A 24,637-nucleotide genomic window follows, 5' to 3' on the forward strand; every position below is an offset into this window, starting at 1 on the left:
TCTTTTAGGGCACTATAAATAATTTCATTCTTTTGTACTCTCTTCCTCTTGACCTCTGGTGATCAGCCCCCTGCACTGGTGCAAAGGCTAGAACTAAGTGTTACACAGTAACTGTAAACCAGAAGAAAGACAGCTGGCCTGTAATAGTATTATATCTCAGTGTTCTCTTTATCAGAATTTCATTTCCTGTTTTTGTCATGAATCATAAGCTTTAAGTTGTACCAAATTTAAATCTGAATATTATTTTCACAGGCTTTTGAAGATATATATATTGAAAAGAAAAAGACCATTAAGATTATCCTGGAGTATGCTGACAAGATATTCACTTACATCTTTATTCTGGAAATGCTTCTAAAATGGATAGCATATGGTTATAAAACCTATTTCACCAATGCCTGGTGTTGGCTGGATTTCTTAATTGTCGATGTAGGTACTTTTGAGTAAATTTTAAAAGGGGATTTATTCTTACAAATAAGTGTTCTCAAAAACCTTCACTAATGTTAAATATTATCACATTTAGATAGGTGATATGCAAAAAAATTTTTTTTCCCAGGCAGGCATAGCTATACGTTATATCTCCTATGTTCTCTCAGACTTCCTCTATGAGATATTTAATTTTTGATACTGTATGTTAATGATTTTATGTTTGATTATTTTTTGATTCACCTTTTTTTCATATACGTTACATAGTTAGTGCCTAGAAAAATGAATGGTAAGATGAACACTTTTGTAATACAATAGTTTTAAAGAAAGGCTAACCAAAATAAGAAATAATAGAAGGAATGTAGATTATTTCTTTTCTCTTAAGCTGTAAATATGATTACACCTTTTAAAAATTATAAAATATATGATATTCAGAAACTTAAAAATATTGTCAGTGTTCTTTTCATCTCTCAGATTATAAAAAATGTTTACAAGTAGAGTTGAATTTATTTTTAGTTAAGAAAGAGATATGGCTATTTAATAATGAAATTTTTTTGTATTTGAAAATCTGAAGTAGCGCTTCTCAATATTTAGGGGTATGTAATATGCAGAATTCAGGGAAGTTATATAGCTTCAATTTGAAATATTTAACATTTTGAAAAAACTAAATAAATTATATATATGTGTGTGTTTGTGTGTGTGTGTGTATATATATATATATATATACACATAATGCATATAATTATATATATATAATGTTTTCATAATGCAACAGAGAGAGCAAAACTCCACTCAATTGTGTTGCTGATAGAGGTGCAGATCTAGGCATGTGGATTTTGGGGAGGAGCTGAGATTTTTTTTATTTCTCAAAAATTGAGAAATTTATCTAGCACAGTTGCTCTCACAGTGTGATCCCTGAACCAACAGCATTGGCACATGTGGGTGGGAACTTGTTATAGATACTCAGGTCCAACTCTCAGGTCCAACTCAAGTGCTACTAAATCAGAAACTCTGGTGTTGGGATGCAGAAAATTCTTGTAATAAGATCTCCAGATGATTCTGGTACATATTCAGGTTTCAGAACCTGATTTGATATTCTTTTGATTGGATATTCAGAGGATGGATTTGTTTGATTTCTGCAAGCTTCCTGATTAGTTGAAACTTATTTGATTGAGCATTATTCATCAGTAGGGGCATATATCATGCACATACACATGTGTACATAAATAGATAAATATATGCGTATACATATGTTCTCAGTTACAGACTACATATATTCAATATAATAACACTCATTTAACAATGGTTTGGAGATCAGGTTAACCATTTCCTTAGGGGTTATTCAAATTATCATAGACATTTTAAACCTTTATTTTTTTCTGATTAAAAAGGAACATTTATTATTCTGATTAAAAAATACACATTTTTTAAAGCATACTTAAGTGGGAAATAATGGACCTGAATGACTGGGTGAATTTAAGAGTGATACTGAGGATTAGTTAGTAATTCTGAATACATAGCATAAGCACCTAAAAACAAAGAGTTATGTTACATTTAGTGAGACATTTAGAAGTAACTGTATGAGAGCAAAACACTTCAACACATCCTGATTCAAAAATCAGTTCACTGTGTTTCTGATAGCAGCAGTAGTGAACTTGCAAGCAATACATTTTTCTACTTCTTCAATAGTTAAACATAAGGAACTTGACTCTCCTGTTGCTCCTAATCTTTCCTGGAAAACTTCAATCTTTCAGTCATTACTTAATTCCAATGAACTGCATTGCGGACATTGTTCTTAGGCATTGCCTCCTGCTGCACGCAGTGTGAAACAATGGATATTTTAAATGGAACTTATTCAAAGACTGAATACATTTACCGATACAGATCTTGGGTCATTGAAGAGCTCATTGGTCCTTACCAAAACATGTATTGATTTTACTTCTGTCCATGTTCTTTCTTCTGAGATAACTTACGACAAGAACACAAATTTCTGTTGGATACTGGTGATGGTGATTGTGGAGGGTCCGTCTAATATGACGAAGTTCTTGTGTGTCTATGTTGTTTGTGAAGCCAGTGAGATCACCTGCTTGTGTGCTCTCTTCAATACAATTGAGATTTTCTCCCACTAATTATTGATAGGAAGATCTTTGGTGCCAATTCTGAGAAACTGTAGGTCAGAATAATCTTCTGGGGAATTTGCCTCATCTCAAAGTCATGAGTCTTCAGAGTGCTTTTGAAAAAGGTCTATACTGGGACTTCGATTTGGTTGAGTGATTGCCACACTCTTTTAACTTAGCTTCAGAATCACACACTTTGTTATGCCCTGGGCTTTATTCCAATTGAAATTTTGATAGTTGCTTTACTTAAATGTTCAGGATTAATAAGCAAGTACAAAACCATTGACTACAGAAGTGTGAAAAGCATGTGTGATTTTTTTATTCAGATATAAGAAATAACTTACTTTCCTTCTATTATTTCATCTTATTTAGGTTAACTTTCCTTTAAATCTATTTCCTTTAAAAAGCATCTATCTTATCCAATTTTTAGACAATAAGTAGATAACTTTATGTATAAAATCATATTGTTCTTGTTGAACTGCTCTTAGTGATCTTTGAAATTGACTTTTTCTCTTCATGCTTTATTATTTCATTGAAATGATTAATGAAATTTTTCTTCTTTTTTAGGTTTCTTTGGTTACTTTGGTCGCAAACACTCTTGGCTACTCAGACCTTGGCCCCATTAAATCCCTTCGGACACTTAGAGCCTTAAGACCTCTGAGAGCTTTATCTAGATTTGAAGGAATGAGGGTAAGAAAATACTAAACTTCTAATATAATATTCATATTTCCTAATGGAGTGTAAGATATGAAAAAATGGGTATGTAGGAATTATGGACTGTTTATATTTACACACATGTGCATATATATACGTATATATGGGCTGTTTATGTATATAAGTGTGTATACATGTGCATATAGATGCAGTATTTCATTGCCTATTGTTTAACAAAGACTAAATCAAATACAGTAATGCCTCTATATTATATTGTGAGGCAGTGATTCAAATAAGTGACTTTTCCCTTCCTAAATGACAATCTTTCCTATGCTAGGAAACTCAGGTGAAGGGGACACTCTTAGTCCTGACAGTATCTCTCATATACAAGTCACGAAGGACTTGCCTTTGTCAGGTGCTCAAACAATTTTTTAAGGAACTACCCTGGGTGTGGGGCATAAGGAAAGACAGAGAAGTGAAGTAGCATCAGGCATCACTTTTAATTTCATTCTTTAAATACATGGCTCAGTGAAAGTGGAAATAGCTCCAAATTATATTTGAGAAAACTAAAGCTCTGATTTTACTTAATTTGCAGTAGGCAGCATAGTACCTGAAAAGAGATTCATTTTGCAGAAACAAACAAGGTGAGCTAAATAATGACTACCAGCAACTTAGCTTTAGGGCTGTATTAAACCAGCAACTTCTTCATAAAATCCATGCTTTATTTTCTCTAATGAGTCTATATCCTCATTTGTTGCTTCTCTCCTTGAATTTCTTCCTCTCCAGATATATTCCTGCTTTCTCATTCCTCCATTCTCTTGGCCAGGAATGTTTCTCCCTGCCCCATCTCAATCCTAACTCATCAATATAGTAAATACCTACTCATCTTTTAAGCCTCAGCTTAAATGTGCCTTGTCTGTCCACCACCAGGTATAATTGAGCATCCTTCCTATATGTTCAGACACATAACATCCTCATTATATTGCATCGTACTTATTTATTTATCTGACTGCCTCTCTAACTGTAGTCTCTGAACAATTTGCTTACTGCATCTCTTAAATGTGGTCAGCATCATCTGAAAACTTACTAGAAATGCAAATTCCCAGGTTCCACCCCAGATATACTGAGTAATAAACTCTGGAATGGGGCTCAGAAATCTGAAGCCTCAGGTGAATGAATGTTAGTTGTGTTTTAGTCTAGCAGATCTTCATTACATTATGACTGTAACCTAATTATGACTGTAACCTCTACTTGTTAGTGTATCCGGTGTATGTTGGCCCCCATGTAAATATATGAAAGATCATGATTATACAAAGATTTTTTTTCATAATTAAAAGTCAAGTACTTTTGATCATGTAAGAATTGAAATTACAAGTTTCATTTTATACAGAACGGTAGTATTGGAGTTGACATTAATTTTTCTTTTTGAGCATTAGTAGAATGTTGCGATCTATTCAGAACTTATGACTGATCCCTGGACTCAAGCAGAGCGTGTACTACATTCTCATGATCAAGTAATATACTTTCCCCATCAAGATATTAATACATCCCTCAGTGATTAAGCCACTCCATTATTTTACCCTGTTTGCTCTCTGTTGTTTATCTAATATACAGGTGAATTGGATGCAGGAGAATGTTTTAATATATTTGGAGGGGCAAGTATGTCTACTTAGTTACGTTTATTAGCCGTGCGAAACAGGGATGTTTCTTCAAATTGCAGGGTCGTTTTAAAGAATAAATGAAATATGATTGGAGGCATTTTGTAGTTAGCTTCCTTTAAAAAGGCTTGAGGTTCTTGAACTTACTGACTTTTCCAAATGGCTTCTCATCAGAACGATATGTATCCATCTCCCTCAGAGACTCATCATTACGCACATTCTTTCAGCACCAAAACTGGGTGTGAAATTTTGTACTATAAAAAGAGTACAATGGTAAATAGACCCCAGTCCCCCAAGAGTGAGCCAGGACAGCGGTCATGTAGAGACAGAGAGGGGAATAGTAGTTATTCTGTGACATCTGCTATAAAACAGTAGGCACACGGTGCTACGGGAGTAGAGATGAAAGTGGCTGCCTGGGGAGGTCTGGGAGGGGCTTCATATGGAGGTGACCTCGCAGCCATGACTGAAAGAATGGGCCCCAAGTCACAGGCAGGTGGGCATTCCAGGCAGAGATGCAACTTGGTAGAGGACAGAGTTGACTAGGCAAGGTATGTTTGAGCAGTGACTATAAGAATCAGCGTGCCTAGGTTATGAGCATAGTGGGAGGGTAGCAGGAAATGAGGATGAAAATGTAGGCTTGAATAAGAGCTGACCGTTTGGAATTCTGCTCTCTAATTCTGTTCTTCCTAACCCTTTGGGGGTCATGTACGTTGTAAGAATCTCATAAAAGTAGAAATCATTTCTCCGTAAAGAAAGCGTACCCATAATAATGTTCTTCATATGATTTCATGCCCCCATGGAACCTCTATAGGTCCATATCTACCCATGAACCCCAGGGTAATAACTGTTGTTCTTGACCTGTTGTTCTTGTTCTTGTTGTTCTTGAACCCCAGGGTAATAACTGTTGTTCTCAGGGTCAACAACCAAAGCCTACAGGCTGGATGCCTGTTTTTATAAAGGAAGTTTCATTGGATCACAGCCATGCCCATTTGTGTATATATGATCTATCGCTGCAATGGCAGAATGGAATAGCGGTAACAGAAATCATATAATCCGCAAAACCTAAAAATATTTAAGAAAATGTTTGACAACTCCTGCTCTAGACAATCTCAAAAGTAGTCAGGGATCCTGCTTGATACATTGCAAGAAAAAAGGGAGCACGTGCTCTTTACTTAACAAGTTATTCTTTAACACCTTTGCACTCAAATTCAGAGTAGAGGTCAACTGTAAGAAGATAGTAAGTTTGGAAAGATGAGGTAATTTAGAAAATCTGGAGGGTGATAAATGCTACAGTGGTCGCCATGAAGGAACACTGGGTGGCAAGAGGCACTGGTGATCAATAGTATTGGAAATGCTGAAAAGCAGAAATAAAGGGAGTATTAAAGATAAACTATTCTGTATTTTTTGTTTTTAATTGAGGCCAGCACTATCTATATTTAGCCAAGAAGGGCTTATGTATAAAGTGTTTTTAAGAGTTAGAATAATAAATTTGAAAAGATTGCTCTCATTCTGTAGATGAGGAAACAGAGGTCCCAAGGTCTTAATTAAGTTTACATATCACACAACTAGCAGAACCAGTTAAATCTATGGCATTCAAACCGTGAAAAGATTCCCAATCTTAACTCAGCTTATATGTACTAGTAGTTTCTCTATATGGGAGAATTTTAGCACTGGTAATTCTAGGACTATGAACCATTAAATGTACATTTTACTTATTTTAATTGTTTACATTTATAAATTTCTTTCTTTTCTAGAGCATGCAGATTTTATGGCTTCACCTTACATGTATCAGGTTTTTGGTTTATTCTTTTTATTTTTTTCATTTATTTAAGCTGTCATATAATCTTAGTGATTTGTTCTGTATTGCTGCTAGTAGTTTCACTGTGTGATCCTCATGTACTTTTGTAAACTCATTGATCAAGGGGCTCCTGTCTTATTTAGTCCTGATGAGCACACAGTAGGCCTTCAATAAGTACGTGTTGGTTGGTTGATTTATGTCTTAAACATGTAAGGGTGGCTTTTCTAACGTCTTTAATTCTGTATTGTGTTTCATTAATGTTGCCCATTTAACATTCATACTAATCCTAATCATTCTTTCTTTTGAATGCTAGGTGGTCGTGAATGCACTCATAGGTGCAATCCCTTCCATCATGAATGTGCTACTTGTGTGTCTTATATTCTGGCTAATATTTAGCATCATGGGAGTAAATTTGTTCGCTGGCAAGTTCTATCAGTGTGTTAACACCACAGATGGGTCACCATTTCCTACAAGTGAAGTTGAAAATCGTTCTGAGTGTTTTGCACTTATGAATGTTAGTCAAAATGTGCGATGGAAGAACCTGAAAGTGAACTTTGATAATGTTGGACTTGGTTACCTGTCTCTGCTTCAAGTTGTAAGTGAGCCCTTTTATGAATGCTTGACATTTTGGTGCACACTGGATGGAGGAGCTGTCATTATTTATATAATTATTAACTAAAAATTAAAGATAAAGTACTTTGTGACTTTAAAAATAGAGTTGGTCTTTTTAGAACATGTGCCTATAAACATGAAAACAGAACATGGGTTCTGTTGCATTTTATCCACCTTTTTGGAGTCACCTGATCCCCTGCCATTGCGCCATCTGAATACTGCGTGCAAAAATGAATAGTCATGTTTTGGACTGCACTTTTACACTACAGGGAAATGAGAAGGACTTCCCACGGGTATGGAGAATCCTTAAGATATGGAAAAAAATTGTTTCCTTTGTTATTCATAAAATTCTCCTCCCCACTCTGGAAAAAAATAAAAGTTCATGTACAAAACTCACAGGCAGTTGTGACAACCTGGCAATAATTAACTAGGAGTCAGATTTAGGATGTGACTTTGTGATGTGTCCCTCCCCTTTTTTCCCTTGACACAGCATCTTATGTTAAATTGGTATTTTGAAATACAGTGGGCTCTCCTTATCCGTGGGTTCGCATCTGCCTAATGCAAGGGACTTGAGCATGGGCAGATTTTGGTATCTTCAGGGGGGCCCTGGAACCAATCCCCTGCAGATACCGAGGGACGACTGTATAGTAAAACTCACTAATTTAGTATTAATTAATAAATGCTATAACATTAAACACACTAAACTCACTCGTGACTATTTTAAAGTATGAGGTTCAGATTCTATAAATTTTATATTTACAGGCAACATTTAAAGGATGGATGGATATTATGTATGCAGCAGTTGATTCTGTTAACGTAAGTATTGGTAAACATAACACTAAACTCTACAATTTTGAAAAGTTCCTTAGTTTAGTTAGGCTGTTTTCAAACAGCAGCTCCAAGGAGCCCTTGGTATGTGCACACACACTGAAGAACACCCACCTGGTGGTAGCCTAGTGGTTACCTGTGCAGCATTTGGAAACAGAGCTTGGCTTAAATTCTGGCTGTCCCATATCAGACAAGCTTGCATATGACTTCGAGCAAATTACTTTATCTCTCTGAGCCTGTTTATTGATTTATGAAAAGAAAGTAATTCACCGCCTACGTCATGGGATTGTTCTGAGTGAGGATCCAACTAGAAAATGTTAAGTAGAACGCTTAGCACAGCCTGGCAATAATAAGTGCTCAGTAAATATTTGTTTATCAAGATAAAAAGGAAATAACATATTTTATTCATAGTTTTTACTGCTTTTATATTTTAAAGTTCCTTGAAAGAGTTTATGCGAAATTAGTCACACACTAAGAAAGTTTGAAGACTGCTGACTATTTCATATTGTCACAAAAGCCACAGAAGACGTTGTAATCAAATGAAAAAAAAAAAGATTTATATAAATGTGATATCATCTCTTTTATTTTTTTCTGGAAATAAAAATTATGCATTAGGTCCTTTACTTACTAAATTGTCCTACAATCTGAGAATAAGTACTACAGTGGATAAGCCCTTTGTAGCAATTTGAAGATTATATTCATAGTAAGCATGTAATAAATATTTATTTAGTGTTGAATAAATTTTTAAGAATGATTATGTTGAACCTTGTCAACACTATGGCTTCTGAAAAACCACGTTTACCTAGGATAGCAGTGTTTGAATTACCTTGTCAAACCATGTGAAAAAGAAAATGATGAATTTTATTGTCAACATACTGCTAACTTTTGTTAATTTTATAGGTAGACAGGCAGCCCATATATGAATACAGCCTCTACATGTATATTTATTTTGTCATCTTCATCATCTTTGGGTCATTCTTCACCTTGAACTTGTTCATTGGGGTCATCATAGATAACTTCAACCAACAGAAAAAGAAGATAAGTATTTCATGTTTTTGTCATTGCACTGAAAGAAATTAACAATTATTTTCCCAAAAATACAATGTGAAATTTAATTTGATGTCAGTTAGTAATTAGTTCATTAGAATTTCATTAATTTTCCAAGTAATTGGTTACTATACAATGATGGATATGCTTAATCTCATTCATCTCTGCACAGAAAATAATCATCTCCTAAGTCATAATTATTTTTAAGAAATATATCAACTATTCAGTTTTATTTTCCAATGTTCCCTATAGGGGATTGATTAAGAAAATTCAACGAACTAATTATTTACTCAAAACATGTTTCATAAGTAGTTACTGTATTCTGTTCTGAGCCACTGTTCTGTGTGGTATGTATTGGGCTGGTACTTAAAAAGAACAACAGAAGATACTTTCCTGAGCTCAAGGAGTTTATATAGCAGAAGAAATGACACAGGTAATTAAAGTTAAGATTTGCAGGTCAGACACAATGAGATTTTTGTTTCATTAATGTTCACATCAACTGTATCAGTCTTAGGGCTGCCATAGCAAAGTACCACATACTGGGTGGTTTCGAACATCAGAAGTTGATTCTTTCACAGTTCTGGAAGCTAAAAGTCCAAAATCAAAGTGTTGGTAGGACCATGCTTTCCTCAGAGTCTCTAGAGGAGGATCCTTCTTTGCATCTTCCAGCTTTTGGTAGCTCAAGTATTCCTTGGCTTATGGCAGGGTAACTTCAGTCTCAGCCTCTGTGGTCACATGACGTTCTCTCTCTGTCTCTCTCCTCTCCTTATAGGGGCACCAGTCATATTGGATTAAGGGCCAACCCTACTCCAGTATGACCTTATTTTAATTACATCTTCAATGACACTATTTCCAAATAAGGTCTTTCTGAGGTACGAGGGGTTAGGACTTCAACATATCTCCTTTTTTATTTTTGGCAGGGTGAGGAGGGGGGTTGGACACAGTTTAATCCTTAACATCAACCATGAGAGGAATTATTATTATAGACTTTGTCTGATAAATGAGGAAAGGCACGAGATTTTGAGTGACTTACCCACGATTATGCACCTGGTTAAGTGTTAGGGTTTTAATAGTCAGTAGTTGATCCCATGTACCTTGTATATTACTTAGGCCCTTTCCTATGCTGTACCCCCAAATACTATAATATGACATAGTGATAAATGCAGTAAGAAAATTAACAACAAAAAATGTAAATGGGCAGTCAGAGGAAAACGAGATACAGCTATAGAAAGTTTTATGATATATGTGACAATTGAGCAGGCCTTGGAAGATGGATGAAAAGACACAAAGCAAGTGGCAGGCAGAAGGATAAGTAAGCCACATGAAGGGTCAGAGAAGTGTGTGAGCACATGCACCATGCTGGCAAAGGAGGTGCACTGCAGGAGAAATACCAGTCCATCCACTTTGGATGGAGTTTTGAGAAGAGAAATAGAAAAGATGAGGTCTTTATTTGATTGAGAGCAGATCTGAAAAGTCATGTTAGATATTTTTCAGTAGGATCTGATGTGTCATTGAGGTATTTTGAGTATGGAAGAACGTATAAGCAGGACATAGACATCTGTTAAGATGTGATGACATGTCTGATCGTGTGTAAAATACTTTACACAGTAATCTTCGTCACATTTTATAAGTCTACAGAGCACAGTATCCCCACTTCACCTTTCAGAGGGGTTGTGTGACTTGCACATGGTCTGATAGCTAAGAAGTAGCTTCATCATGCATCTAACTCCAGGGTCTCTTTTCCCAGAGATTATGAAAACTCAGCTTTAATTAAAAATTTAACCTAACAATGATGCAGGGAATGACTGGGGAGAGACCAAAGACTAGGTCAGACCCTGCTTTACCTGACACCTAGACCACACTTAATTCTCCAAATTAGTCATTTGCAGCAATAGAGAATAGGGGATTCATTCAGTTAAGAGATTTTAGGGGGTAAGGTCTACAGTGTTGTTTGTGATTTGCAGGAGAAAAAAATGTCTAAGAAGTCTCAGTTTTCTCAAAGTTAACAGAGTAACAGTGGCTGTAGCACCACCCACAGGAAAAGAGACCTTTGAAGGGTGAGTGCTGGAATACCAGGAGGAAGTGATTTCAGATACTGGCTTAGCATCTAAGAAAAGACAGGTGTACATGCAGTGAAATGTCATCAGTGGCCGTGATTGACTAGTCTCAGGTGAAAGAAGATGTAGCAAATATTAAATATTATTTATGCTTATATTTCCAAATACAGGTGTTTATTTTTCAAAGAATTTTTAAAATTCCATGTTCCATTCTTACATTTTATATCTAACAGTCAAACTTAGCTAGCATTATCATATATTCATGCCTTTAGGCAGAGGATCTTGAATAATTAATAATTAATCTTGAAAATAATTTCACAAATTATACCCTAATTTCCAATTTATTTTTCCTACTTTAGTCATTATATACGTGTATATGTGATATATAGGCACATACATATGGTTCTCCAGCATTCCCTGTATATAATAAATTATAGTGGATCTAGAAAGAGTAGTATGACATGACAGGACAGCCACAGCCCTAATTGCTTTGATCCCCTTGCTCTTGAATGTTATTCTTACAAGAATTGCCACTGCAGGAAGATGGGTTGGGTAGACATCATTACCAGTAATGTCAGGCGAAAGTTACTAATTTCAAAGCAGTGACAGCTACAGTTATCCCCTACCATTCTTCCAGTGTTTCGTTTGCATTCTAAGCTGCTTTTTATCTTCTGACCCTTTCTGAATGGTTTAGGGTTTCTTTACAACCTACTAAGAGAAGGAAAGAAGACAGGACCAACACGTCAATTAATAATCTACTACAGAGGAGGTCTCCTGCTAGAGGCCTCTATATGAATTCATCTAATCCATAGAACAAACAAATGAAAGTGGTATCTCTATACAAGTGTATAAACCGAGGCCTAGAGAAGATAAACAACTTGTTTCAAATCAAGTAGTAGGTCATTGGTAGTCAGGATCCAAAGTTCTGTTTGACCGCAAAGCCTATTTTTTCCACAATGCAATGTTGCCTCTTAATGCTTTTTAACTTCAACACTTTGGTCTCAGTTTAGGACCCTGCCAAATTCCCATACCTCTTTCTAATCACCAGCCCCACTTTACTAGTTTGCCAACTATCCATCATTCTTACACACACTGTTATCATCTTTAACAAATCCGTGTGATAATTGGGTTTTAATAGTTCATCAGAAAATATACTTCTGAAAATTAGAACATAAGTTATTAATGAGTTCAAGTTATAAAAGGGAAATGTATGCAATGTATTTACACAAATGACTAGTACAGACCTGGGTACATAGGAGTAAATTCTAAGTAACATCAACCCTTTTCAGTAACTATAACTGTTTGGAAGGTTAATAACAACAACGGAAGTTATAAATAATTACTGAGCGTTTGAAATACAGTATCTTAATTGACCCTCACAACAAACCAATGAGGTAGTTACTCTTGTAATAATGAGATGATATAACCTTAAAGAGATTAAAAAACTTACCCAAGGGCAACAGAGATGGGGATTGAATGAAGATGATCTTACACCAGAACTGGGGTCTTCTTAACTACTATATAATACAGCCTTGACAGATTGTAAAGACCAGCCTGACTTACAGAATGTCTGCCACCTAGCTTTTTTTTTTTAATTTTAAATTTTTATTTTTTTTTTACATCTTTATTGGAGTATAACTGCTTTACAATGGTGTGTTAGTTTCTGCTTTATAACAAAGTGAATCAGTTACACATATACATATGTTCCCATATCTCTTCCCTCTTGCGTCTCCCTCCCTCACACCCTCCCTATCCCACTCCTCTAGGTGGTCACAAAGCACCAAGCTGATCTCTCTGTGCCATGTGGCTGCTTCCCACTAGCTATCTACTTTACGTTTGGTAGTGTATATATGTCCAGGCCACTCTCTCACTTTGTCACAGCTTACCCTTCCCCCTCACCATCAAGTCCGTTCTCTAGTAACGGGATGCATTTTACAAGGTCTGTATAAGCTACAGTTAAATAAAATCACAACACAAGTTTCTCTACTGGAGCATTTTGTAATCTCCTATTAGCTTCATCCCATCCTTCATTATGTTGACAACCAGGGTATCATCAAGGGAAGACAAAACCTGATACTTTGGTTTTTACCTCTAATTCAGAGTTATCTTCCCAGTGTTTTCCTAACTTCTTGTAAGTTCTTGACCTGCTGTGATATTCAACCCTCATCACTGAGGAATAAAGGGTCTGGGCTTCTCTTAACATTGGCATGAAAGTTCTGTCTCACGCTCAATAGATCAGATAGATGAATGCCAAAATTGCACAAAGACTTCCTATCAATTAGAGGAGATGTAAATTAAAACACATAAGACAGAAAGGGAAGCCTGGTTATCGTTAGGTATTTGATAAGAAAATGCAATCCAGAAAAACCAAAGGGAAACCATAAACAAATCACCTTAGCTCCAGGACCCTACAAGTTAAGTAAGGATTTCAGAACTGTAAATTCCCCAAAATAAATTCCTAGTTACATGGATTGTGCTAATTTATGCCATAACTAAAAAGTTTATATTGTGGACCGATGAGGAATGTGCGTGAATCTGTATAAATTATAGATAATTTTAAGAAATTAACAGAGTTTAAAAAAATAGGCAAAGTTTCTAGGCCTCCTTTGTGAGATTTAGACTTATACAGTGTAGAAAGGAACAAAAACTTTATTTAGATGTTAGTTTATTTACTGTTGAATCTTAAATGTTGTATATTCAATTAGAAAATCCTTCAAGTCAGAAACCCTGGATTATTGGTAATTTTCTCAACATCTGAAACTCTATTACATGTAATGTTTACACCCAGTAAAGTGTTTATGTTGAAATTCCTTGTTTGGAATTAAAGAGGTAACTAAAGAATTTTTTTTTTTAATAAATAAATTTATTATATGTATACCAAATATATGTGTGTGTGTGTGTGTGTGTATGCAGTATTTATGGATATGTGCTATACATGTATATAGTATATTCATTTATTCTGCTAAGGGAATATGATATATTAAAATGAATACAAGTGTATATAAAAATAATACTATTTTAGCTACCACTTTTGGCCCCTACTCCCTACTCTTTATGAGTCAGTATGGCTAATAAGTAAACGTTAGCCAAATTATCATTCACTACTGATATATTTGTTATTTAGCAATGAAATGCCTGGTGAGACAAGTAGCAGATAAAATGAGATAGCAGGTTAGGCTACTAAAAGATAATTGAGCCAATCATTATTGCATGTAATCCATATATTTTATGTATTATGCATACTGCATTACGTACGGAGAGTCTGTGCCTACACGTAGGTAATCCTTTAAGACAGGTTTGATTTATAGCTACCTTGCACATAATAAAAGGCATTTCATTTCTTTCAATTGAAGTGTAATTGATATATAACAGTATATTAGTTCCAGGTATACAACATAATGATTTGATATTTGCATACATTGTGAAATGTTTACTATAAAAGTCTAGTTACCGTCTGTCACCATCTGTCACCAAAACTACAGAACGCTTCACAGATTTGCATGTCATCCTAGATCAGGAGCCATGCTAATCTCTGTATGGTTCCAATTTTAATATATGTGCTACTGAAGCGAGAAAACATTTCATTTCTATATGAATACATTTTTAACCTGAATAATGATCTGAAGGAAGATCTAGACAATGATTCTGGTTTTAACTAGATTTATTTTTTATTTCTTTACCTTGGAGGTCAAGATATCTTTATGACAGAAGAACAGAAGAAATATTATAATGCAATGAAAAAGCTGGGATCCAAGAAACCACAAAAGCCAATACCTCGTCCGGGGGTAAAAAAAAAAATTATATTTAGCATGTAAATTTTAAAATTATTTTGAATTCATCTTTAATATATAATTATTTCTTAAACATGAATGCATATATTTTAATATTTTGAAGAAAAATTCTTATAAAACTGATACGTATTTTGAACACTATCACAGCTCGTAATATACCTTCATATAATTTCTTTTTCTATAAAAATGAAAAATAATTATATATGCTTTTTTTTTTTTTTTTTTTTTTTGCGGTACGCGGGCCTCTCACTGTTGTGGCCTCTCCCGTTGTGGAGCACAGGCTCCGGACGCACAGGCTGAGCGGCCATGGCTCGTGGGCCCAGCCGCTCCGCAGCATGTGGGATCCTCCCGGACCGGGGCACGAACCCGTGTCCTCTGCATTGGCAGACAGACTCTTAACCACTGCACCACCAGGAAAGCCCCTATATATGCTTTTATCTCTACCTTAGCTATACAACTTACTATTAGTACAAATGGCCTGTAGAGAATCAAAATAAAATGTACTTTTGATTGAAATTTGATTTTCTTGATGGCTTTATGATGTAATGATGGATCTCTATCAGTCAGGTGAAATTAACCTTGTAGATCTCTGATATTACAACAAATAGCCAGAGAAGCAGTTGGACTGGTCATGAATCTAAACTTTATCTTACCATAGGGTCAAAGACCAGAATAGGCTCAGATGTAAATAGTGAGTCTTAGCAGTTAAAGAATAGTTTGTATTCCTCTAACAATTAAAATAATTTTAAATGCATTACATGTTTTTCCATTTCTTTTCAACATAACACACCTTACCAAAAGTTACCCAGCACTTTTTAAATGGACACATGGCCAGGTTTCACCCAGACCCTACTGAATCATAATGTATGAATTTAAAGCTCTGGTATTTAATTTTTTCAGTACACTACTTGACTTTGAATACAGTGCCTTAAAACTTGCCTATGCAACTAATAAAGTGATTTTGAAAATCAGTTTCCTAGAAAGCATAATACTGTCAGTGAGACTGACAAGAAAGGTGATGTGTTAAATATGGGTATGTTTGGAAATGTATATTCTATACATGGAAGAGATAGGAAAATATAGATCTGATATTATAGCAGTAATATCAGTACAAGACAGTGCCAACACATTAGTAAAAATAACGTGACAAAGTAGAAATTTAGAGATGTCATTTTATTACCTTGAAATACTCGAGGTAGTAGAGCTGAGGTTTTCTTAGTTAAACTTAACCTTGTGATCCTGGCAACTCCTATATAACATACTAGGGGTGGATATGCTTAAAAGCAAATGTTAGTTTACAAGGCTCGCTGAAGACTTGGTATACTGAAAGTCAACAGCAACAAAAAGTTTTCATGTACTCTAAGATTTAATAATATTTCTTGTACAAAGCAAGAACCTATGACCAGGGATAATTTATGCAAGTTTTGAAGACTGATACCTTAAAAAATTTTTTTTTACTAATGTAATGATTTATGGATACTACTTGCAAAATTTACTGTACATTTCCTATTATTTTTGTTTCTTTGCAGAACAAATTCCAAGGATGTATATTTGACCTAGTAACAAACCAAGCTTTTGATATCGCCATCATGGTTCTTATCTGCCTCAACATGGTAACCATGATGGTAGAAAAAGAGGGACAAAGTGCATACATGACTGAAGTTTTATATTGGATCAATGTAGTTTTTGTTATCCTTTTCACTGGAGAATGTGTGCTGAAACTGATCTCCCTCAGATGCTACTACTTCACTGTAGGATGGAACATTTTTGATTTTGTGGTTGTGATTCTCTCCATTGTAGGTAAGAGCATTTATTAATCAGATTTCCATTTTGAATCAAACTAAACATCACACATACTCAGAGAAGTTTCTGAATTCTGGAATGTAAACTTACTTTTGAGTAAGTTAGTAACACTGAAAGAGTGAAGGAACCTTAAAAACAAAACTAAAAAAAACAAATACCTCTGTGTCAGAATTCCTAGGTTCACACAACAAGCCTCAAAGCCACACATATTCTGTTTGTTGGAAGCACATAAAACTCCTTGATATTTGATTTCCAAGATTACCCTTCACAAAGGTAGCAGCTGGGTCTATAGGTAGGTAGGTCTTAGAAGACCAATGTAGAATCTGAAATCACTTCCGGTTTTTACACATATGAGAACTATCCTTTGATTAATGATAATATAACTAGCCAGAATATTGGTGACTCTTTGTGAACATTATTCCTGAACTCAAAGTAAAAAGTTAAGGTCTGAAGGAATGCCAGCTTCATTTCTTATGGCTTCATACTTGTCAAGTTTGTAATCATTTCTCAACCAACCCCAGTCATATCTGTGAATCACAGTATTTGATTTTATACTTCCTCTCATTTCATTACCATAGCTGTTTTTTCTATCCTATTTTTTTTTATTATTTGTACATGCCTTGCCCAGTAGTTTAGGATTGCATTTATTTTCATAATTATGAATTTTAGACAGAGATTGTAGAGATTATTTAATACAAACTCAATTTGGAGATACTGAAACAGGCAGGACAAGAAAGGTTAAAAGTCACATAACCTAAAACTGCCATATTGAGTAGTATAAGTTAGAATAGGGATTCAAAATCAATTTTTGAAAAAGGAGTATTATTACCAGAGTTGAGATTAAAGTTAATATATAAAAAACACAAATTAAAATTTAGTCAGGAATCACATACAACAAGCAAAATGGTGGAAGCATTCCAGTTAATTTAGGAAGAAGAAAAGTGTATCCCTCTATCACCTCTATTTGTAACAGTGTTGGCTGATACAATTAGATAAGAAAACAGAGAGGTACTTATATTTGAACAATGGAGCAAATTTTCATTTTCAAATCTTATTATGGCACTCTAAAAATGCAAGAGAATCAACTGAAAAATATGGATTCAATTAGAATTCAGAAGGTGCAAATTTTAAATTGTACATACCAATGTTAGTAATTGTTTTATATGTGGAGCAAAAAATTAGAAAATATGCCTAAAGAAAAATTTCATTCACAATTCCAATAAAAATAAAGTAAAATACCTAGTAACAACTTTAACAAGAAATGTATAAGGCTTCTATGAGGAAAACTAACAGAAACAAAAGAAGGTTTAAAATAATTGAAAGGCTTTTCTTGTACTTGGATAAGAAGGGTCTCCCTGTAATCGTGACCATTTTTTTAAGAGATTAATCTATAATTCTAGTGTTATCCCAATGAGAATATGAGCGTCTTTTTGTGTAGTGGGGATAATAAATTGGTGATATAAATCTAATGATTCTAAAGTTCACCTGGAAGAAAAATTAGAGTAATGAGGGGTGACTTACATTGCTAGATATTAAGATTATTATTACATTGATGAAGTAAAACAGTGTTTACTAAGAAGCTCAATGGATTCAAATGAATAATCCAAAATTAAACATCAGTATATAGAGAATTACTAAGTTACTCAGTTAAAAGATCTCATGGATCAAGATTTATTAATTGATGTGTAAAAATTAATGTATTAGAAAAATGGATTCTAGTAGAAATAGATTTATAACCATGAGTTTGAATAGTCCTTTCTATTCATGACAAACTTGACTCCATGAAGAAAATATAATAGATATGACTACATAAAAATCAAAATATTCTATGGAGGAAAACTCACTACCACCACCAAATTAAAAAAAAAAAAAGTTGAAAGACAAATTAAAAACAGGGCTATTGTTAATGTAACATTTAAGGCTAACAAAGGATTAGCACTTGTAATAGAAAAATAGTCCTCATAAATCAGTAAGAAAATAGTAAATCTCCCAGTAGAAAAATGGGCAAAGGACTAGACTAGGCCAAAAAGAGAAAGTTGAAAATAGTCAACAAATATACAAAATGTCCAATAAATAATAAAAAATTTTTGGATTATTTTTTCCCAAAAGAAATGCAAATAAACTATAATAATGAGATGTTTTAAACATCACAAAGTTTTTTGGTAAAATTATAAAGAAAAATGACAACACTGGTGAGCATGTGGAGTGTGAGCACTTTCATAGACTATCATTAGGAGTGTTAATTTGTACAGACTTTCTGGAGATAGACTTGCAATATATAACAAAATTTTAAATATACTGTTTGACCTACCTTCTTTTATTATCAAAATATGCCCATGGCCCATGAGCCATGGCCGCTGGGCCTGCGCGTCCGGAGCCTGTTCTCTGCAACGGGAGAGGCCACAACAGTGAGAGGCCCGCGCAAAAAAAAAAAAAAAAAAAATGCCCATGCAACTAAAAGAAAATATACCTGCTTGGATATTTGTCTCAGCCAAAACAATTGGAAACAACATAAAATTCTTCAATATACGGTTATTTGGACAGAACATTATACAACTATAAGGAATTATTCTGTTGTCATTTATATGAAAATATGTCCATAACATATGATGAAGTAGCTAAAACAGATGACATAAAAAAGCTCCTATATCATGATTACATTTGTATATGTTTGTGTGCCTGCATAGAAAAATGGAGTGATCCTCAACAAAATATTAACAGTAGTAAATGGTTGGTTGATATTTCAGGTGATTTATATTTTCTTTTTAGCATTTTACTGTGTATCTTTAATTTTTCTACCCTTAACAATTAAAAAAATTGTTGTGGAGGAAAAAAATAAGATCTACGAACTTCGTAAGGGAGAGAAAATTTCACAATAGTAATTCTAACCATTTTCCTGTGGGATTGCTTGATCCTTGGGTTGTTATGAAATTGCTTGCAATGTAAAATGACAATCCTGAAATCATAAGAGGTAAGATGGCACATAAAACTATTTAGAGTCATGATTTTCTGTAGCATGGATATTTAAGTATTTTCTTTGTATTCCTTCCCTCTTCACCAGGTATGTTTCTAGCAGATTTGATAGAAAGGTATTTTGTGTCCCCTACCCTGTTCCGAGTGATCCGTCTTGCCAGGATTGGCCGAATCCTGCGTCTGATCAAAGGGGCCAAGGGGATCCGCACGCTGCTCTTTGCTTTGATGATGTCCCTTCCTGCGTTGTTTAACATCGGCCTCCTGCTCTTTCTGGTCATGTTCATTTACGCCATCTTTGGAATGTCCAACTTTGCCTACGTTAAAAAGGAAGCTGGAATTAATGACATGTTCAACTTTGAGACCTTTGGCAACAGCATGATCTGCCTGTTCCAGATTACCACCTCTGCTGGCTGGGATGGATTGCTAGCACCTATTCTCAACAGTGCACCACCTGATTGTGACCCCAGGAAAGTTCATCCTGGAAGCTCAGTTGAAGGAGACTGTGGGAACCCATCTGTGGGGATATTCTATTTTGTCAGTTACATCATCATATCATTCCTGGTCGTGGTGAACATGTACATCGCTGTCATCCTGGAGAACTTCAGTGTTGCCACTGAAGAGAGTACTGAGCCGCTGAGTGAGGACGACTTTGAGATGTTCTACGAGGTTTGGGAGAAGTTTGATCCCGATGCCACCCAATTTATAGAATATAGCAAACTCTCTGATTTTGCAGCTGTCCTGGATCCTCCTCTTCTCATAGCAAAACCAAACAAAGTCCAGCTCATTGCCATGGATCTGCCCATGGTCAGTGGGGACCGGATCCATTGTCTCGACATCTTATTTGCTTTTACAAAGCGTGTTTTGGGTGAAAGTGGAGAGATGGACTCTCTTCGTTCACAGATGGAAGAAAGGTTCATGTCTGCAAATCCTTCTAAAGTGTCCTATGAACCCATCACAACTACACTAAAACGAAAACAGGAAGATGTGTCTGCTACTGTCATTCAGCGTGCTTACAGACGTTATCGCTTACGGCAAAATGTCAAGAACATATCAAGTATATACATAAAAGATGGTGGCAGAGATGATGATTTGCCCAATAAAGAAGATATGGTTTTTGATAACGTTAATGAGAACCCAAGTCCAGAAAAAACAGATGGAACTCCATCCACCATCTCTCCACCTTCATATGATAGTGTAACAAAACCAGACAAAGAGAAATATGAAAAAGACAAAACAGAAAAGGAGGACAAAGGAAAAGATGGCAAGGAAGGCAAAAAATAGAGCTTCACTTTGATGTATTGTTTACAGCCTGTGAAGGTGATATATTTGTGTTAATAAGGCTCTTTTAAGGAGGTCTATGCCAAAACTCTTTTTATCAAAATAGTCTCAAAGTCAGTGCAGTCGCTAGCTCTGATTCTCTAACATAGGTGAGCAGCATTAGCAGTGGTTATTTTTGCATTGGTAAATGAATCTATAAGAATTCTTAAGAGTAACTGTACAGGGATTATTGATTACAGCAAACAGAGGTGATTTAATTTTATTTACTTTTAATAAATCAGAAGACCATGTAGAAAATGTTCACATCTGCCTTGTCATCTTTTCACAGGATTGTAAACATTCATGTTTCCCATGCAAATACAAATGCGCGCGCGTGCACGCGAATATCTATCATTTGGATATGTACAAAAGTATTTTCCCTTGGCTTTGCCATGAAGTGCCCTGATGGAAGGAATGAATACTAGTAATGAATGTTTAGTTAAAACATCTTGTTATTATTAGGAGGCAAGACTCTTTTATCCATCTACAGTGGTCATTCTATATTTTGAGGTGCTTAAATTTATTCATATTGCATCAAAACCAATTTATATGTGCCTATTAAATGCCATGGGATTAAAAACATGTAGGCTCGTCAGTTCAACAAATGCTTTTTATTCATCTTGACTCATATACCAACTAGGGTAAGAGTTACCTTTAGAGTATTGTGCTTCATAGACTGCCTTTTTCTATATCCTTCTTTGTTCATACAATAACTATGGAACATGAAAAAATTATTTTCGGTACGTATCACATCCCTCGAAAGAAAAAAATGAAGGTAATTGAGAAAAGAAGCAACTGAAGAAAGCTTTATTCACTCTTATGTATACAGTGTAACACTGGACTGTACTGCCCCAAAATACCAATAATAACCCAACTCTTAGTCATTTTTGTCACCGTTTTCTGCTTTCTGATTCAGTATTGTTGAGTTATGCTTTAGCACTAAGCAAAGTTGATATTTCTCTTCCGTGGAGTGCTTCCAGATATGCGGATAGATATTTGATACCATGGAACATGTTTGAGCAGATAATGACTTGGGCACAGTATTAACTGTGTCTCCTGAATACCATCCTAAGTGTGTATGGCATGCTTTCAACACAGACTTGTGTGTGAAAAGGATGAAATAGCATTCATCCTCTTGAACTTTTATGCTTTCATCTACAAAATGAGAAAGATGTCACTTTCTCCATAAAATTCTATGACTATGAGGTATATTATGTATCAATCAGTAACATATCCTGAGCTTATAGTTTACCAAGCACACATTCATTTTGCTTTAGCTGTTGTCCTTCCACCAAGGATTATGAATCTAGTTTTTTAAAAATCCTTGTTAATAGTGGCTTGAAAAGAAACAGCCATGATGTATTTTTTATGAGTTTATTCCAGGAATATGAGATCTTTCTTCTATCGAGTTATTCATGCACACACAAAAATCGAGTTACATAAGTAGAAAGAATTTTATTTAGAAGATTTTGTGGGAGTTTTCAAAGCAAATATATACAACAATATTTCATTTGCTTTCTTAAATGAAAAAAGAACATAAATATATTTCTATCTTAAGTACTTAAAGCAATTTTTTTGTTGTTCTGGCTAGTTAAAAATAAAGGAGATTTAAGCATACCTATAGAGATGAAGAAGTATAGGTAGAGAATGAGAGGCAGAGAGGCAAAGAAACACAGAAATGAGAAAGACAGATAAAAACCAAGAAAGCAAAATTTCCACAGAACTTTCTATCTAGAATGTTTTCAGCATCTGTGAAGGAGATTATCACGTCTAGACATTTGTCCTAAGGCACATATGAAATTAAACCTAGGGCCAAAGATTCTTTACACCTAAATTCAATCACTCATCTTACATTATTTGAGCCTCTTTTTTATTTAATATATAAGATACCATGCAGTGTTTTCCTAGACTATGTAGAGCATTGCATCACATCCCTGCTAAGTCTGTTGAAAATAGGTTTTGACAATTTAATTAGAGAACCATACAAAATATATTACATTTGTAAGATATTTTAATACATTAAATTAAGAAATTAATTACCTTAAATTTGAATGCAGTTTATCCTCATCATTTTAAATCTATATAAATATAACTGCACTTTGCATATTTATATAATACAGTGTGAAAAGATGTATAGTGGGTAAGTTTATTATGTGTGATTTACTACTAATGTTTTTACATTGCCTGATTTTTATGTGAAGAAAATATTGGCAACTGGTTCCTCAACACAATTTCTTCTTAGCGTTTCAAAAAAAGAAAAACTTACAAAGTCACACTTCTATTTCATGCTGAACCTATTTCATGCTGAACTATAATTTTTTTTCAATATAACATGCTTAGGTTTTGTATATGTATGTTTTCCCAGGAATGTCTAGTTGTGACTTTTTATCAATTACTAATAATATTTGGAACCAAGAGCTCATTTAATACAGTACAAGCTTGAAGGAAAATTAGACTTCTTTTTTCATGTAGATTACTGTTTGGTACTGATTATAAGATACCACCCTCAGAAAGCACTGTCATGCTAATATTTAAGTCACACAATCATTGAACTCATTTAACCTAATGATATAGAATAGCAGTTACACTGTAAAATTTAAATTGGAATAAAACTGAAAACAGATTTGAACACAAATCCATTCATACAATTTGAATAAAAGTGGGAGAATCTCACTTTACCTTTTTGACTGTTACATAGTTTGCAAAAGATATAAGTGATTTGTGGGCTGTTTCTAAATGCTGATTGTTGAAAACCTCAACCAAAAATGTTCAGCATGATTTCATAGAATTTTAATAGCTTTGTTAAAAAGAGTTAAGATAAAATGCATATGTAAATAAAGCAGTTCTAAATAGCAATTTCAGAGAAATGTTAGTGGGAGTGATGAAAAAGGGCCAGCTAAATTAGAAGGCCCAAGTAATTGGCTTGGGTTTAGGACCTATGTATAGAGGCCATCAATTTCTGTAAATATCTGTGGTTTATTATGTTATATTCTTGAGGAAAATAATCAAGAACTGCTTCATAAAATTCAGTGAATAGCCATGAATATAATAATCCTGTTTACATAGAATTCTTTACAAATTTCATATATCTATGAATGCTCAAAATGTTTGTCATAAATTATATTGTAGTTATACTTGAGGCTTACACATTGTAATAGAATCTAAAAATAAAAGTCATCAAAAAAATAAAATCATGTTGGCATGTATCTTCTGTTTTTGTGAAAATAATCTTTAAGGAGATCAATTCAGTGCCTCCCTAAATAAGTTGTAGCTACTGATAACTTTTTTCTTTTTATTGAAAAATGGACAGCTTCAAATGTCTTCCATGAGGAGTTTTCCAGGGTAAGAAAGATGGGGATAAAGACTATAGAATTCCAAAGGAATTCATTGAAATCTACAATAGAGTTTGTGCAGGAGAAGAAAATTGAGTCAGGAAGTGAAAATATACAAACATTTAGCCACACAATGACAGTGTGTATCTTTTTTGTGTGATAGTGTTGAGAGGTAAGATAGCATACATAATGGCGAGGGCTTGGGTTCTAGATCCAGAATTGTATTT

At 34.5% G+C, this 24,637-nt stretch overlaps 1 protein-coding gene and 1 non-coding gene across 2 annotated transcripts in view; one reads left to right on the forward strand and one right to left on the reverse strand.

The window, feature by feature from the left end:
* The window catches only part of SCN9A (sodium voltage-gated channel alpha subunit 9), a 151,026-nt gene extending 126,663 nt beyond the window's left edge, over positions 1-24,363 (forward strand). The window contains exons 21-28 of the mRNA XM_089916738.1: positions 253-426; positions 3,108-3,230; positions 6,964-7,245; positions 8,025-8,078; positions 8,991-9,128; positions 14,875-14,979; positions 16,515-16,785; positions 19,850-24,363. Of these exons, the coding sequence (XP_089772864.1) occupies positions 253-426; positions 3,108-3,230; positions 6,964-7,245; positions 8,025-8,078; positions 8,991-9,128; positions 14,875-14,979; positions 16,515-16,785; positions 19,850-21,042 (2,340 nt within the window). The 3' untranslated portion in view covers positions 21,043-24,363. The remainder of the gene's footprint in view (positions 1-252; positions 427-3,107; positions 3,231-6,963; positions 7,246-8,024; positions 8,079-8,990; positions 9,129-14,874; positions 14,980-16,514; positions 16,786-19,849) is intronic.
* Positions 14,667-14,772, reverse strand: LOC115802196 (U6 spliceosomal RNA). The gene has a single exon (XR_004022595.1). It is a non-coding gene; the product is annotated as a U6 spliceosomal RNA (small nuclear RNA).
* Positions 24,364-24,637: the final 274 nt, after the last annotated feature.

This window comes from Delphinapterus leucas, chromosome 8 (genome assembly GCF_059928025.1).
Source record: "Delphinapterus leucas isolate spDelLeu-1000000601 "Yukka" chromosome 8, BTC_Dleu_Yukka2, whole genome shotgun sequence".
In the NCBI taxonomy this organism is placed as follows: domain Eukaryota; kingdom Metazoa; phylum Chordata; class Mammalia; order Artiodactyla; family Monodontidae; genus Delphinapterus; species Delphinapterus leucas.